Source organism: Passer domesticus, chromosome 5, assembly GCF_036417665.1.
Source record: "Passer domesticus isolate bPasDom1 chromosome 5, bPasDom1.hap1, whole genome shotgun sequence".
NCBI classification, from domain to species: domain Eukaryota; kingdom Metazoa; phylum Chordata; class Aves; order Passeriformes; family Passeridae; genus Passer; species Passer domesticus.
This window is the reverse complement of record NC_087478.1, coordinates 20,098,163-20,114,998: the sequence shown is the minus strand read 5'-3', so window position 1 is coordinate 20,114,998 and position 16,836 is coordinate 20,098,163. Positions and strand designations below refer to the sequence as shown.

The following is a 16,836-nucleotide window of genomic DNA, read 5'->3' as shown; positions in this document are numbered from 1 at the left end:
GCAGAGAAATAGCTGTGAAAAATGCTCTTTCAGCAGCAGAAAAGGCAAGGTTACACAGGGTACAAAGAAGCCCCGTTGGCTGGAGAATGCTCTGCCACACAAGAAGGAAAATATATTTACGAGCAGCATTACTGATCTTCAGATCCTATCTTCTCCAAAGACTTCTTACATCATTTCATGTCGGGGTTGTTTTTTTTGCTGGGTATGGGTTTGTTGTTGCTTTTGGGGTTTTTGTTAATTTGGTCTAGTTTTGTTGCTTTTTTGTTTGGCTTGGTTGGTTGGTTGGTTGGTTGGTTGGTTGGTTGGTTGGTTGGTTGGGTGGGGACTTTTCCACGATTATCATACACATATTGTAGAAATGTTTAAATGCAGAAGCAAATGCACCTCTCTGGGACACAGAACGTGTAACCTGTGAGCTAGAGACAGTGCTTAGCAGAGCTCACATATGCCCAGTGCCCAGTGGAAAGCTGGAAGCACCTTATATCCAAACCAATAGGGACATTTTGTGTCCTGGTGCAATCTTGAACCTTAAATAGCAAAATGTGATCATTTAATATTTCCAAGTCAATTCTCTGTTTTTTTCATTTGTTTCTTTTAAAGTGCTTCCTCCCATTCTGCTGTTCTTTTCCAAGATCCTTGAGCCCCCGTTGTAACAGAAAAGAGGGAAACAGTTCTCTCAGCAAAGAAAAAAAAAAGAACGTCTTATTCCCATTCTTTATAAATATTGGCATGTGAAAAAGAAAAGTAAAAATCAAAATGCAGAGATGGTAATATGTATTTGAGGAAACACAGGCAGCAAAGTGAGGAAGATTTTGCTTCCACCTTTTCTCGTTAATCCCATTCATACTTTATTGAAGTCAATGAAAGGTTTTATAAGGAAGGGACAGTTGCCATCTTCAGAAGTGATTGACAATGTTAAATGGGACGTTAAAAACTTGGGTAATTTCTCAAGTTCTAAGCAGAAACAAATGCCAGTGGTTAAAGCAGACTGCCTTGCTAGGGCCCAGTATCTGATTCAAAAGTCAGAAGAAGAACTCTTGTCCATATATGTTTAGATTCATATTCATATTAATTAATTTCAACTGGTTTTTTTTTTAGTTGAAATTATTATAGGTTAGAATGGTAAAGAAAAAGAAGAAATACTGCTTGCCCAAGAATATCACCAAGATTAGACACATTAAGTCTGGGATCTACAAAGGAAAAATAGAGTCCTTTTCAGAAGTTACAGCAAGCCCTTTAACATATATAGGCAGATATCAAGAGGGAGGTAGGACTGCATCAGTTATATTTACTGTTAATTTCAAAGAATGAATGCATGAAATTTTCCTTCTGCTCAATACAGCTGCATTATTTATTTAATTAGTATTAAAATACAAGCTATCTATAAAAAATTCAGTTCCTCAGCCTGTGTCTACACTTCAGCCTGCTGCCCAATGTAAATATGAGCCGGTTTGCCTGCCAAGAACAGAATGTCTGCTTCAGCCAAGAGTGGGGATATAAGCTCTGCTGGTAAGGATAGGCACTTTGCAGTCTCCAGCTTGGCTTGCTTATAACAACTTTGGATTTTACTATATCACACTGTTGCTGGCAGTGTTGACATACCCTCATTTTAACAACTCTGTGGACAGCAAGAAGCCATCAGCAAAACACACAGTGGCTCTCAAACCAGCTTCAGGGCTGTGAGCTGCTAGTGAATAGCAGTCTCTGTGAGAGCAGCATAGTTCTGAACCAGCACACAGAGACCTGTAATTAATATTCATGGTACACATCCCAGAAAAAATAGGAGATGCCAGTCTGATTCAAAGCTCTCTGAAATTGATGGAAACCTCTCCATTGAGTGCCACGGGCTCTAGGTCAAGCCCCAAGTGTCCAAGTGTTTTTATACCTTTTAAATTAGAAGGAATTCACTCTCCACAAGTTTCAGTCCCTCACATTTATTGTCAGCAAACCTCTGGCAAAAAAGTGCCTTTCTCTGCAATGAGACTCTCACTGTAGTAGGAGCTATATATACAGAGATGGAGGACATAAATTCAATGTAAAACCAATAGCATACTGGAAAGAGTCTTGATTTTGAAATCACACAAGACAAAATTCAGTGATAAAGTGAGTGTTTGTAAGAAGTATAAAATAACTCAAGATTTTGTATACCTGCAGGTTAAGAAGAAAATTTTCAATGAGGCACATAGAACCTTCATAATATAACATTAAAAAAGCCCAATCCTATAAGTCTAATGCCATTATAACCATCTTCCTTACACAATCTAATTATATCCTCCAAGTGCAAGTACTCAAATGTTAATTAAATATGGCCACCTAAATTATGATATGCAAAGTTTTTTTTTTTTAATTAAAGGAATTTAATACTACACATAGGTGTGTTTGTTAAATGTAGATTGACAATCAAGTTAAAGAATAAAACCTCATTTATTTTTATGCTACTTTATAAATTCTCTGAAGCCCAAGTCCTCTCAAAATAGTGTACAGTAATTAGATTAAAACTACCTTCAAATACTTTCCACCACGTCTTTTACATGAAAACACCTTGCAAAGCCCACAATGTCTATATAAACATTTTACAGCGATTAACAAAAAAAATACTACAGAATTAAATAAAAGCGGATTGATATGGATCCTTCTCCTCAACCAATGAAATCCTAGCACCATACAAAATTTCATGATGTAAAACTGAGTGCTGGCTCTCCTTCTCTTACTCTTTCTTTCCTTTTAATAACAAAGAAATTATTTTCCAAAGCATGACTGTTAATACAGATTGGTTTTCAAGAGTAATTTTTAACAGTGATTTTTTTTCCCCTGCATTTTGCTTCAAGAAGAAAAATATGAAGTAAAAAAAAAGAAAAAGGAAAAAGATGCAGGAAATAAAGTCCTAAGGTCAATTAACAGTGAGTCCCCACGGAAGCAAAAGTCGACATTTCGCGACGAATGGTACTGAATGGGGAGAGCTCCAGTTCTGTGGTGTACTCGTTGTCATTGTCATCACTTGTCACCGTGGAAGACTTCTGGATGCATTCATCACAGCAGCAACAGCAACACTCCATAAAGGCCCGGCTGAAAGGTTTACAGAGACAGAACAGGAGAACTGGGGTGACACAGGACTTAAAGAACAAAAGGAACTGACTAATGAGATGGAGGAGGTCCATAGTCTGTCGAGAGACCCCTGTGGACATGTAGGCAGTCACAATGTTGCAAATGTTTTCAGGAATGATGCAAAATCCGTATAAAATGGTCAAAGCCACCACTGTGCAGTTCATCTGACTTTCCAGCTGAATTTGTCGCTTGTTCCCCCTTGTGCAGGCTTTTTCTGCCCTCCTGATTTTCCTGGCCGTCACCAGGGAGCAGGTGATCGTGAAGAGGGTAGGCAAACAGAAATAGCAGCCAAAGTACCACCAGAGCCGCGCCCCGTCGTAGGTGAGAGCCAGCACGTAGATGGTGTCGGGCAGGGCCGTGGAGATCTTCACCACGCAGCGCTCGCCGGGCGGGCTGCCGCTGTACTCGGGCTCGTCCCTGGCCAGCTGGCGCAGCACCACCTCGGGCAGGGCCAGCAGCAGCGCACCCACCCAGATGACGGCCAGCTTGGCCGTGGTGGAGGTGCAGTTCTCGATCATCTCGTAGTACATCTGCACGTTGGTGGCGGCACGGAAGCGGTCAATGCAGAGAGCACACAGCGTGAAGGTGGTGACTCCCAGAGAGGCCACCTGGGAAGGAGGAAAGGCAGCACAGGTTAATACACGTGCTGTCTAGGGGAGGTTAAAAAAATGTGGGGGAGAAAAGGGAAAAGAAAATGAGAAAAAAAACGCGGGGAGGAAGAGAAGCAGTTGAGCACCATGCTGCTGAGCACCATCAAAAGAAGCATCGCAGACAGCACTTAGCTTCCAGTGTTTGCTGAGCTACCATCCAGCATGCACTCTAAAAAGAGTACATGCTTCTATTTCTTCACCTACAAATTCTTATTCCAGCTTGGTGTCAACCTGTCCTGGAGGTCCAAGCAAGCATCTGTGCAACACTAAGTGTAAAAAAAAAATATAGAAGAATTGACTAAAATATAAAACTAAACTGTTTCCTCCAGCACTTTTTTCTAAGGGTTGTTTTTCAGAAAGATTGGTTCCACCACAGGGGTTGGAATTTTAAGTCAAAATGGGAGAGAGTCTTCCTTCAGCAGAAGTTATGACCACATAACAAGTTCATCATGCATGCAGGGGATCAAAACATTAAACCTTCCACATCTACAAAACTTAGAAACCCTGGGGATGAGGCATCTACAGAATTGAGTAGGATCCAGCAACTATTTTTGCGGACTTGGGCTTTTAAGCAAAATTTTGATGGGATGTAGGCACATGAAGTCATCCCCCACCATAAGTTCAAAGAAACTGTATTTGAAATCCACAGACTTCCAGAGCCTGTGCAAAACTAACCTTCACTATAGTGGTTAGGCTCTATATAACCAATAGGCATTATTTCATTTAGAAAAAAATCAAGGAAAATCCAGGCTTAATTTCATAGGAGACATTCTGTAGGAGAGTGTACTGTAGGCCAGGAGAAACGGAAGAAGTTTCATTCTTTAAATGATTAAAAGATGGATTGGAGAAAGCTGTCAATTATATACTGTGAGAACAAGTACAGAGCAATGCTTATGTTCTCTGAGTTTAATAATCATTATTCTATGCATGAACAGAAATCTTGTGCTGTCATAAAACATCATTTCCTATCATTTTATCCTGTTTATAATTTAATTTCCTAAAATAAATTTGCAAGAAGACTATATACATTTTGGCCTAATTCTATTAGCAATAAATTCAACTTCAGTTCAAATTTAAAGCAGAACTCCCATTAACTTCAATTGGAGAAAGACTAAGTGCCCTGTTGAATTTTAATTCACTTACTTTCTTGGGTTTGCACACACGTGTTATGCTGAAAGTGCGTTGATGTGTTGTGAAAGAAAAAAAACTAAAATAATATTGCTAATAAATGTAAAGAATGCTTACTTTTATAATGAATGAACCATATCTTGGCAATTAACTGGGAAATCTAAAGTAATATTAGGAAGTTCGCTATAATTTTGCTGATCAAAATTTGATGTGCAATGCTATATTTAAACTTCATATAGACAGACTTTAAGAAACACTTTCTAATTGAAATAATATTGAAATAATACTGTTTATGCATCTCTGAAAAAAGTTCTTCAAAGATAGCACAAATATGCACAATTACATAAATGTATCATTAATTTTGGCCTTCAATATTTAATGGTTCATATCTGATGGCTAAAATTGACAATCACTGAAAAATATAAGGCACTTGGAATTACAACTGCAAGATGTTGGCTTGGTTGGAGAATTCTTTGAAGCAGCTTCCTAAAAGACAGAATAAGTAAGATGTAATCTCTTACTAATTAACTTGCAGAAATATTTAATAATGATAAGGAACTACTGTAAATGTTTTTAATAGGCAACCATTGATTTGGAAGTTTAATTGTCTGACAAGATTCAAAGAAAGCTTGGTAAATACTGCAAAAAAATAAAAACATTTAAAGAAAAATAGTTACAGGGAAATCTTAATGAACAGTGATAAAGTTCGCTAATGAAATATGATTTTCCTGTATCACAGCTCAGAGTCATATTTTTTAATTCAAGATTAGCAACTTTGTTTCCAAAATATTTAAATGTGTGTGCAGTCTTCAAATCTCTTAGTGACAGCAAAACCTTTAGCCTTAACACGCAACATGAATAACAAAAGGGTCAGGACTCCGCTTGCTACAATTATAAGAGGCAGAGAAATAACTGAGATCTGGAAATGAACAGGGATTGAAATAGAAATCAGCAGAACAGAAGAAAACCTGAGTCTCTGTACATTAAGATGTTTCCTTTCAGCTCTGGCATGAGCCTCCCCCCACCCCAAGGCAGACACTTGTATGGCTTCAGCATTTCATTGCAAACAGACTGTTACACACGGCCGAGACATTAAACTCTGCAGCTGTTAGGGCTGGGCTAATGAAAGAAGACACGTCTGCCATGAAGAAACATAACCTACGGGGTTCCTGTCACATTAACTGACCAGCAACTTGGAGGCTTAAAACATAGAAATAGAGCAAGAGGAAACAACTAGGAATACTGGAAGGCGGCTTTGAAAACCCTCCCGTGGATTTACTGGTGAAACAAGCTAAACAAAGGCAGTGTTTCCCTGGAACAAGCAACAGTTTCCTATTTTCTGTAGGTTAGCAGAGTTAGTGATGCCATGGAAAAGCTTGCAAAAACCAAACAAAAACACTCAAGCAGATGATCATGGATTCACTCCAGCTGACTTGCTTAAATGCAGTAGAGCAATTCAAGGGTTGGATTACTTACTCCACACAGCAGACTATGAGTAATAGCAAGCAAAATCAATGGCTGCTGCTCAAAACCTATGGGTGAGAACTGGGACATGCATTCTGCATATTCACACAATTTCAGTCTAGGTGTGTTTCTTCATACCATTCATACTAATAATTAGAGTTAAGTTGAAAGTGTGAAAAAATTCAGAGAAGTTTTCTTTTCAGGTATTATATTGCCTTGAAATAACTAGAGAATTAAGATCATTAATTTGACAGAGAGAAGGTAAAGCACAAATTAACAAATCGTAAAGTGGTGCAAGGCCACATGGAATTTAATGACGCTCTTCTTGTAACAGCTGAGCGTCTGATATGCTGTTCCAATCTTAATTCCACCAACCTGGCAGGAAATGAGGCAAGGTAAGGGCAACTCAGGCTCTGTAGTTTTTGATCATCACATAGTTGTCTGGTTTATTTCCCTGTTGCAGAAGGTTCTGCAGCCTCCAGACATTCAGAATGACATAATTTTACAACTTTCTCTTACCACATGAAATCAGAAAAGTCCCCAAATTTCCAACTGATTGACCATCAATCTGCTCTGAAGAAGTGGTGAAGGAACCCCTGCTTTGAAGAGATACCCACACCATTTGGGCAGAGAACTGCTGTTGAAGGGATTGCTAGGTACACCATGCACACACAGAGGAAAACATTATTGTTACAAAAGAATCTCTTTAAACACTGTTGCTCTTTAAAAAGCCTTGACCTTAGTGGGCACTGTGATGCCCCTTCAAGATACTGCATAAACCTTTGGTCATTAGCTCACCAGCTGTTAGTCAACAGTGTCAAAACTGATTTGGAGAATTGAGGCCACAGAGGACAATAGCAAACTCGTGAAATGCTCAGCATAATTGCGGTTCTCCTGTCCACTCTTCCAACATACTGGTTCCCCTTTCACAAACTTTAACAATTACCAAAATGTTCCCAGGCCTTTCCTGGCCTGTCCTACTTCTTCTCCTGGCTCTGGTCCCACAGCTCCTGGCCCTGGATTCCAGGAGCAGAGACTGAGGCTGACCAGCAGAGCAGTGTAGTTGTATTACAGTGAGTTATGGCTGTGGAAATAAGACTTAATTTTGTCCCACTAATTTCTAGTCCAAAGTAATGAAAACCAGAAACAAAATCAGAAAAGGTGACTTGGATGAAAAGACCAACAAAGACCAAATTCTGTAAGTGAATATAAAAGAGAGGTTGGGTCATTCCACCCAGTAAGACAAAGAGCAAGAAGTGATATTGCTGCTATCTACAAAAAAATGTATTATGAGATACAAATGTTACTTAAGCCAAAAGACAGTGAATGAAACAGAATGGAAATCAACCAGCTCTGAGCAACTCCAGGCTAGCAATGACAGTGACCATTCTGACGGAGAAGTGAGTGGAAACAATGTAGACCAAGATTATGTAGAACAAATTAAAACAAAGGTGTTCTAAGAAGTAGACCCTTCTACCAGCTGAAGCTGATTTCTAAGACAGAATATATTTTATGTTGATAGCAAAGAATTTCTTAAAACTACATGGCACAAATCCTTTGTTACAAGATGAGATGGGTATACAAAACATTTCCCATTGCAATGGGAAAACTGAACTACAGAAGAGGTTGGTACCTCTGAGCTATCAGTGACACCCCATAGACTCTGGATATCCATTTCTGTTATATCCTATAAATGACCTTTTGTGCCTCAAGCCATTATAGTTTATCATTTTCTGATGGTTGTTCCACATCCACATGAAACTTCACAGCTTTTGAACATGTTATTTCAACATACCGGAGGGGGCTCTTGTAGATTTGTCAGTTTTCCCTAAGACAAATAAATAAATTTAGCACAGACTGCAATACTTTTTTTTTGTGCTACTCTACACATACAGTACAGACTCCAGTAATAAGAACAGACTACTGCAAAATAAAAGATCAACCCATTGCAAACAATTATGTAATATTTAACTAGATTTATGTTCATTTAACAAAAAAGTTCCACTCCACTCCCAAATAAAACCCAAAAAACCCCAAAACAAAACCAAGAAAAACAGTCATTATTTAAAAAGAACAAAAGTATATCTGCATTTCTCACAAGAAGTGTTATTAAACATTAATGGCTTTATGCATTAAAACAGGGAAGAGTCACAGTGAAAACACTACTGTGGTGTGGCAAGAATAATTTAGTGGCTAAAAAGATCTGGGACCAGGTTACAGCTCTGACATTACAGCAATTACCTTATGCATTCCAAATAAAAATCTACATCACCTATCTGAAAGATAAGATGATAATTCTGAAATCTACTGTCAGGCAGATGATCCTACACACATTTCCACAGGTACAATACTGTTTTATTCCCTTGAAGTACTATCAACATTCACACCAAGGAGACACAAAGCACACATGCTTCATGTGATATTTACTTTTAATATCTTATACTTCTGTATATCATAAGATATACTGCTTAGAATCAGAATCCACTTCCATGCACCACTCTTGAGTTCTGCTGGAAGCAAAAGTCAACAGAATATCAGGCACTGGAAATACTCACTAGTACAGCACATGCTTATCCAGGGGCTTGGAAATGTCACAAAACACAAAAGGATTTCATTTTTGCTCATTTTCCTGTTTGCAATCTACCACACTATCAAATAGGTAAATTTAATTTTTTTTCTTGTTTCTGTGTCACTCTCCACGGAGAGTGCTCTCATCACACTACACAAGGACTCCTGCACTAGTTCTTTATAGCAGCAATATGGAACTACAGATAGAAATTTACTTCTTCCTCTTTTTTCAGGAAAAGTCCTGTCATATGGAGAAATTACATGCTAGTGTTCAGAGCAGGGTGAACAGAACTGGGATCACAGATGCTGCCTTTTCCTCTCCACACATATGTAACTTACTGACCCAATTTTAAACCTACTCTGACACAAATTCATTTCCATGCTGAAATGCCACAGGCAAAGTTTAGCCAAAAGCAAAAACTTAGAAGATCCTAAGGACAGGATTTGCAGAAGAAGGAAAGACTGACAGTGCAACCAACATGGCAGCTATCATCATCATGCCATTAATACCTAAAGGGCAGAGATATATTAACACTTCAGTTTTAAATAATTGTTGTGTGATAAGCACTGAAGATATTCTGCTCAGTTACATCAAGTCATTGCCCTAGAAAACTCATGATGAAGCCTTGAAACTGCAAACATCTCTGAGTGTCTTTGTCTGTGACCCAGAGGACTCACTGGAGGCTCAGGAGCACAGCTCTGACTTGAGTCAAAGAAGAGACATAAAGAAAATGCTGCACATCAAAAGACACAGAAAAGACAGATAATACACAGCTTTTATAAACTCCCATTAAAAATGTATTTGCTTCTCTAAAGTGAAACTTAAAATAGGGATCTCTTCTCACAGCTTTGGAACAGGCAGAGAACAGCTCCTTTCTCTGTGCTCCTTGCTTACCTCTGTCAAGTAAAGAGAAATGGGAAAAAGCCTCACCTCAAATTGCCCTGGAGGATCAGCTCCAGGGAAATAGAGTAATTCGTATTTCAGTCCAAATCAATCCTTATGCTTTCCACCAAGAATACTAATTGTGATAGCTTTCCTGAGCTGGAACTTGCCCACGAGAAACAGGAGTGATGCCACAAATTCATTGCCAAAAGCACATGCAGAGTTTGGGCATAAGATTTCAGAGGCTTTTACTGTCAGCCTGTGCCAGAATCATGCCAGTCTTGTATGCATGATATGGTCCAGATGAGGACACCACAAAATTTGTCCTGTTCTTTGTGAGGTGTGTGGGAAAGGCAGAGGGCCTCATGTTTACTAGCACTGAATTCAGGGCTGTGTACCATACACTGGCCTCAGCAACATCTTGCTCTGTGCTGGACTGCACAGGATGGTAAATCAGCCTCTGCAAGCCCTCATGCGTCTGGACCACTCCTCAGTTCTAAACCCTTACTTGGCTATAAGTAGCTTGATTCAATCTGTTGGCACAGAATGCAACCCCTCAAACAAAGCTTCTTGTGTAACCTCTATGAGCAAAATACACACAACTCAAGCAAAGTTTCTTCTTAAGCCTGAAAGAAGGTTTCTAGTGTTACCTGACAGAATCCATTTGTCATCTTGTGCAAGTTGCTCTGGGCCTTAAACAACTTATTTAATTTCTTCATTACTGGCTTTCAGCATTAAAATAAAATAAAGAAAAAACTGCAACTTCACATGACTAACAGTTGTAAAATAATTAAAAGCACAGTAACAGTACAGATTTTGTCTACATTTACATTTCTTTCTATTAAGGCCTATAATAAATCTGTAAGTAGGGAAACTGGAACTATATTCAAAAGTTCAAAAGACTGAGTGCTTTGAACAAAACCAAAAGGATTCCACATCAGCAGGAATTAGCCAAATTCTTTGTCTTTCTATTGTCATTTACCTCATGTCTCCTGATTCTGAGTAATAGTGACAAAAGTATATGAAAGACAAAACAAACAGTGTGCAGGTAAACACTTCAGACATGCATGCCAAACCCTAGACTTCTGAATCATGCAGAAATGTGACAGAGTATTAAAATGGCAAAGGAGAAGCATATCTCCACACATCTTTGTAGGCAGAGTTGTTCATCCTTACAGGCATCAGTTGTTCAAATTCCCTTCTCAACTCCTTTCCAGTACACTCAAAACTAGTAGCTACAAGTGGCCATACTGTAATACAATATATAGCTGAAATTACTAGTTAATGTACTTGTCAGAGAAGATCTTTATCAGATATGGGAAAACTGCCCTTTTAAATTAAATTTGTGAAGACATTCCACTGCTGGAAGCTCAGTCTTTACCTATACAAGTGTGCCAGAAGATATCATAAAATATTTTCCCCAGACTGTGTGTGCATATGTGTTATCACTAGCAACAGATGCTTTGTTGGAATTCTACACAATATCCATAAAATGGCACAAATAAAAACCAATTGGCCACAAGAGGCTGAACTAAGAAAACTCAAGGTATTTTCCTGGGATCACTTGAAACCTTCAAACAGCACAAAGCATGCTTGAATTATGTTTAAATGCTGAGATCACTGCATCACTTGCTGTGGATAATCAGCCATCCCCTGTTCTCTAGTTCTGAGAGTAAAAGCTGGTATGACAGAAGGCTCAGGCCAATAAGGGGTTTTGATGCTTGAGATATTTCTGGATCTAGAAACCCAGGTGAGACCTGTAGCTCTCTTTCTAAACAGAATATGCAAAAAAAATCCCAAAAATAAAGAGATGAAAAGATGGAACCAAGAGACCCTTAAAAGAACTAAACACTGTGCAAACTTATGGAAAACACAGACAAGAGGTTAAAATGCGTCCATCTTCAGGAAGATGATTCTATTTGTATTCCACAAAGGTCTGGAAACTTCTCCTGAAGATAGCTGTCAAAGCTTTCCTCTCAAGGAGCTAAGAAGAGTTCACCCATTCCCTCTGTGTGAGAATATGGGTCAGCCCAGGTGAGTTACAAAGGAAAAGAGTGTTGTTCAGCTGTCAGATGAATGTGCTGCTGTAAACAATCCTTGACAGAGCAAGGAGCAGCAGCTGCACATGGGATGGATTTCATGACATGCTACACATCTGCATTGCTCCTGGTGGTGTCAGTGTCACTGTGTAATGCCTGTGAGGTTAGATCAACACTTGGAAAGTGGTGAACCTTTGCTCTAGCTGCCTTCTCTGCCTCAGCAGGGTCAAATGCTGATTTACAGGACAGTGTCCTTCATTCCAGTCTCCAGGTGAACTATGGAGAGTCATGATCCACTAGTGTTCAGTATCTGCCCTTCGTAGCCACAGTTTACAGAGAGGAAAATCCAGCCTTTTACTTACTCCTCTCAAGGTGATGAAATACTTTATATACATGAGTATTACATTTAATGACACTGAACAAAAAATACACAATTCTGGGAGCAACACAGAACCCTAAGGCTAGACCTCTTTATATTTGTAACTAAGAACTAAGACCTTACATTCTTAATAACTTAACTTTAGAACTAAGTTAATTATACTTCCTCAAGGACAAGGAAAATGCTTTACTTTTAGACACCAGTGATAATTAAGCCTAACACAGCCGCCAGTTCATGCTGACTGGACTGGTGCCAGTTCTTGAATAAGATCAACTCTAGACATCCACAGAACTTTAAAGTGAAAAAATAAAGTAACAATAAATTATAATGGCAGTATAGCAGCAGTTGAATATTTTTTGGGATTACAGTTTTGAATTTCAACCACTACGTTTCAGCTAAACTACTTTCAGTTTGAAAAACTCTTTAGTGCCCAAAGTGCAGTATTATTTTGCTTATGGAAAGCTTAAGCAACTAATTTTGAGGAGCTGTGCGGCCACACAAATCATCTAAACTTCTGACCTATTTCAACTTTGCATGTGGATGCACCAAAAAAGGGTTAGAAAGCATGAAATGTCACATGAAAGTCCTTGAAACACAAACGACACTATTTTAAATGAAATGGTTCCTTTTAAAACACTGCTACTTATTTTACTGGTTAACACAGCAGCCCCAGAATCCATTTCAGGAATTTTAGAGGATTCAAGCACTATCAGTTTCTCAATAAATACATATTTATTGCATCAGGTCTTCTTAAATGCAAATCACTTAAGTGTACTCTGAGTTTTTTAAATGCAGGTGGCATAGCACTGGCCTAGAATTCAACTAAGCATATCACAGCTCCACCCTTTGTCCAATACCACCAGTAATAAACTGAACAGATGAAAGAAGCAGCGGCAATTTTATGGCTACACAGGTCACACATCTTTCTTAACCCTTTAAAATACCATAGTATCATTTGACAGTTAATTCTGTGTTGCTGTGTACGAATGTGCTACTGAAACTGACACTCTCTATTAATAACAAGTTGGGTATTCGAGGGTTATTTGGGAGGGGGATAGGGGGTTGCCTTTTTGTTTGTTTGGGTGCTTTTTTCTAATAGCTCGTTGTTAGCACAAGAGAACCACCAGTTGTTTCCTCAGCTCTCAGTTACAGAATAATGTTGGACATAAGGTTTCGGGAATAGAGGAGAGCCAGCCAGAACTCCAGGCTACCACCGTAGCAGCAAGTCTCAGTGTTCAGTTCCAGTAAATAAATAAAGCGGACAACCTGAGCACTGCCGACAGGACTGTGGCCAGCTGTCTGAGAGCTTCTTTGACAGAGCCGCTGAACAACTGCCAAGATGCAGTTTAAACGGAGCTGGTGTCTTCCAAAGAAAAACCAAAACCTAAAAAACCCCCAAAAAACCCCAAAAAACCAACAAACCAGCAGCTAAATAAACGTGAGATTTGAACGCTGAAATATAAGTTAAGAGCCCAGACATTCCATTAATGGGATAATCCCATTTTTACAATCACCTCCTTACAAGCGATCCCCTCAAGCCCTTCATCCGCTTTCCTGACCCATCTTCACTTTACTAAAATAAACAAAGCAAAAATCTTGAAATCTAATTCTGAGAGGAGCACTTGTTTTTCAGGGTCACAGGGAACAAGGAAAGTTTGGCAGAAGTCGCGCGAGTGGCAGGAAGTGCCGGACGCACTCAGTGGGGGCCACAGAAATCCCGGTGCCGCTGGACCCGCTGCGGCCGCTGCCGACTCCGCTCCCTGCGGACGGGGACGGGGCCGGGCTCCGTCGCAAGAGCACCCAGGAAACCCGAACCAAGGCGCACCGGGACTCCCCCGGGCCGGCAGCAATGACGGCGAGCAGCGCCAGCCCCGCACACGGCTCAGGCTTGCGGCGGGGAGAGGAGCTCGGGGTCCGCGCATCCCCACCCACGTACATTACCTCAATGTACGGGACGATTTTGCAAGAGAAGTCTTCTAGAAGCCACTTCTTGGTGAGCTCCTGGAAGATAACCAGCGGCAGGCAGAAGAAGACGATGAGGAAGTCCCAGAAGGCCAGGTTGGCCAGCAGGGAGTTGGAGATGCTCCGCATGTAGTAGTTGTGGCAGACGATGCACATCACTGCCATGTTGCCCATGATGCCGATGCCGAAGATCACCACGGAGAGGCACATGACGGCGTAGGCGCCGTACGACTCCTCGGTCAGCGGGTAGAAGGGGTTGCGGAGCCGGGCGCGGCGCCCCGTGGCGTTCCCGCGGCCCCCGGCGCTGCCCTCGCCGCCGGCCGAGCCGTTCAGGGGCAGCCAGCGGGGCCCGCCCGCCCCGCCCCTCCCCGCCGCGCCGGCTCCGGGCTCGCTGCTCCGCGCCCGCCGCCGCCCGGTCCCCGCCGCCCCGCGAGGCGCGCAGCTGCCGCCCGGCCCCGCCGCTCCGCCGGGGAGGGCTCCGCGCCCGGGGAGCGTGGCGGCCGCCCGCCGGCCCGGGGCGAGGGGCGGCGGGGCCGGCGGCGAACGGGAGCGCTGCGGGGGCGCCGGCGGCCCAGAGGCTGCGACGGGCTCCGGGGCCAGGGCGCAGGCAGCCCACGCACCCAGCACCTGGCAGAGCAGGGCGAGCGGAGCGCGGAGGGGCCGCATGGCCGGGAGGCGGCGGCGCTCACCCGCTCTCCTTCAGACCCGGCGGCCGCCTCGCTCGGCGGGGCTGGGAGCGGGAGACATGCCCACCCGGCTGCCGGGGATAGCCCGCCCGGCCGGGGAAGGGTCAGCAACAGCCACGACGCCGCTGCCGCCGGAGCGCGGCTCCCGCTGCCGCCGGGGTCCGCCGCGGGCAGCGGCCGGCGCTGGGGGCGCGGCGAGCGGAGCGGCGAGGAGCCTCTTGTCGCCGACGCCCGGGGCAGACCCGGAAAGTTGTGTCGCCGTCTCCGACGCGCCGAGTTAATGTAGCAAGTGCAGCGCCGGGAGAACCCCCCCACGGCGCTCCGCCCTTTCCCGGGACCGCTGCCTCCCCGCCAGCAGCCGCACCGCTCTCGTGCTGCCCATTTGCTTCCTCTCGCCGCCGCGGGCACCCAGTGGCTCTACGTGTCAGGAAAGGTCCCTCTAGGACGACACCTCCCCTCGCCGGGCGGTGGCGAACACTAACTCCTCGTCTCCAGCACCTCGGAGAACACCGGTTGTTGCGCGCAGCTTAAGGTGTTTCAGAGCTTTGCAAAACTCTTGCCGGGATCGATCATTGCACCCCCAAGCACTCGCACGCGGGCAGGGGACGGCGAGCCCGGCCAAGGTGCCAAAGATGCTGCCGGTGCCGGGCGGGCAAGCCCCGGGACGGACCCCTCGGGGCTGCTCTTGCCTCCCGAGTCGTGCGGGCAGCAGGTGACGCGGGGCGGCAGCCACGGCCCCCCGCGCAGGCAGGGCCCGGTGTACGGCGGGCTGTGCTCCTGCTGCCGGCTCCCCGCGGCTCCGGCCCCGCTGAGCCCGGCGCGGCTGCCGGGCTCGGACCGGCTCCGCCGCGGCTCTCGGGGCGCGCCGGAGAGGCGGGCGAGCGCCGCGGCGGCCGCAGTGCGCAAGCGCCGCCCGGCGGCGCCGCGGGGCCGAGGCACCGCCCGCCGGGGCGGCCGGGCCGAGGGGCGGCTGAGGGGCCGGGCCGGGCACGGCGGTACCCGGCCGTCCCCGAGCGCTCCTGGCGGGGATACATCCCCGCTGCCGGCTCTCCGCTGCTCACCGGCGCGCCCCGGTCTCCGCGGGTGACTGCCCTCCTTGGGCCGCAGGTGGCAGCGGGACCGGGCGAAGCGCCAGGCGAGCGAAGCGGCCCGCTCTGGTACCGGGGTCCCGCTCTGGTACCGGGGTCTGTGTCTGGTACCGGGGTCCCGCTCTGGTACCGGGGTCCCGCTCTGGTACCGGGCGTCCCGCTCTGGTACGGGGGTCCCGCTCTGGTACCGGGGGTCCTGCTCTGGTACCGGGCGTCCCGCTTTGGTACCGGGGTCCCGCTATGGTACCGGGGGTCTCGCTCTGGTACCGGGGGTCCCGCTTTGGTACCGGGGGTCTCACTCCGGTACCGGGGGTCTCGCTCTGGTACCGGGGGTCCCGCTTTGGTACCGGGGGTCTCACTCCGGTACCGGGGGTCTCGCTCTGGTACCGGGGGTCCCGCTTTGGTACCGGGGGTCTCACTCCGGTACCGGGGGTCTCGCTCTGGTACCGGGGGTCTCGCCCCGGCGCGATCCGCGGGCGAAGGGTGGCTGGAGGCGGTGGGTGAAGCTGTCGGCACCGGGACGGCACAGGAGCAGTCCGGGCACCCTGCTGCAGGGGCAGAGGCCACGGACGGGGAGAAAGAGGCGCGTGCTCCCCTGGGAGAGCTCCAGACGAAGCAGCAGAGCGAAGGAGATGGTGTTCACACATCATCCCCCCGTGGGATAGCATCAGAAGCGTTTCCGCAAATTTCTTTACTGCTTTGGACATTTGTGTATGGTTTTCTTTCTTGCATTTGTACAGTCAGATAAACTTCATAGTTCTGTCTTCTTGTTTCTCTGATTTTTATTTCATTCAGGTGACAGCTTGCCGAATTTGGATGCAGTAACTCTATAAGTACCCTTAAGGATTCTCCGTAGCCCCTGCAAGTTGCCATTTTGTAGAGCT

General features: G+C 44.7%; 1 protein-coding gene across 1 annotated transcript; it reads right to left on the bottom strand.

The window, feature by feature from the left end:
• Positions 1-1,918: 1,918 nt before the first annotated feature.
• GPR37 (G protein-coupled receptor 37) lies at positions 1,919-15,716 on the bottom strand. The gene is made up of 2 exons (XM_064422231.1): positions 14,158-15,716; positions 1,919-3,713 (listed from the first exon to the last, which is right to left on the bottom strand). The coding sequence occupies exons 1-2, from the start codon at positions 14,842-14,844 to the stop codon at positions 2,895-2,897; spliced, it is 1,506 nt and encodes a 501-aa protein (XP_064278301.1). The 5' UTR covers positions 14,845-15,716; the 3' UTR covers positions 1,919-2,894.
• Positions 15,717-16,836: the final 1,120 nt, after the last annotated feature.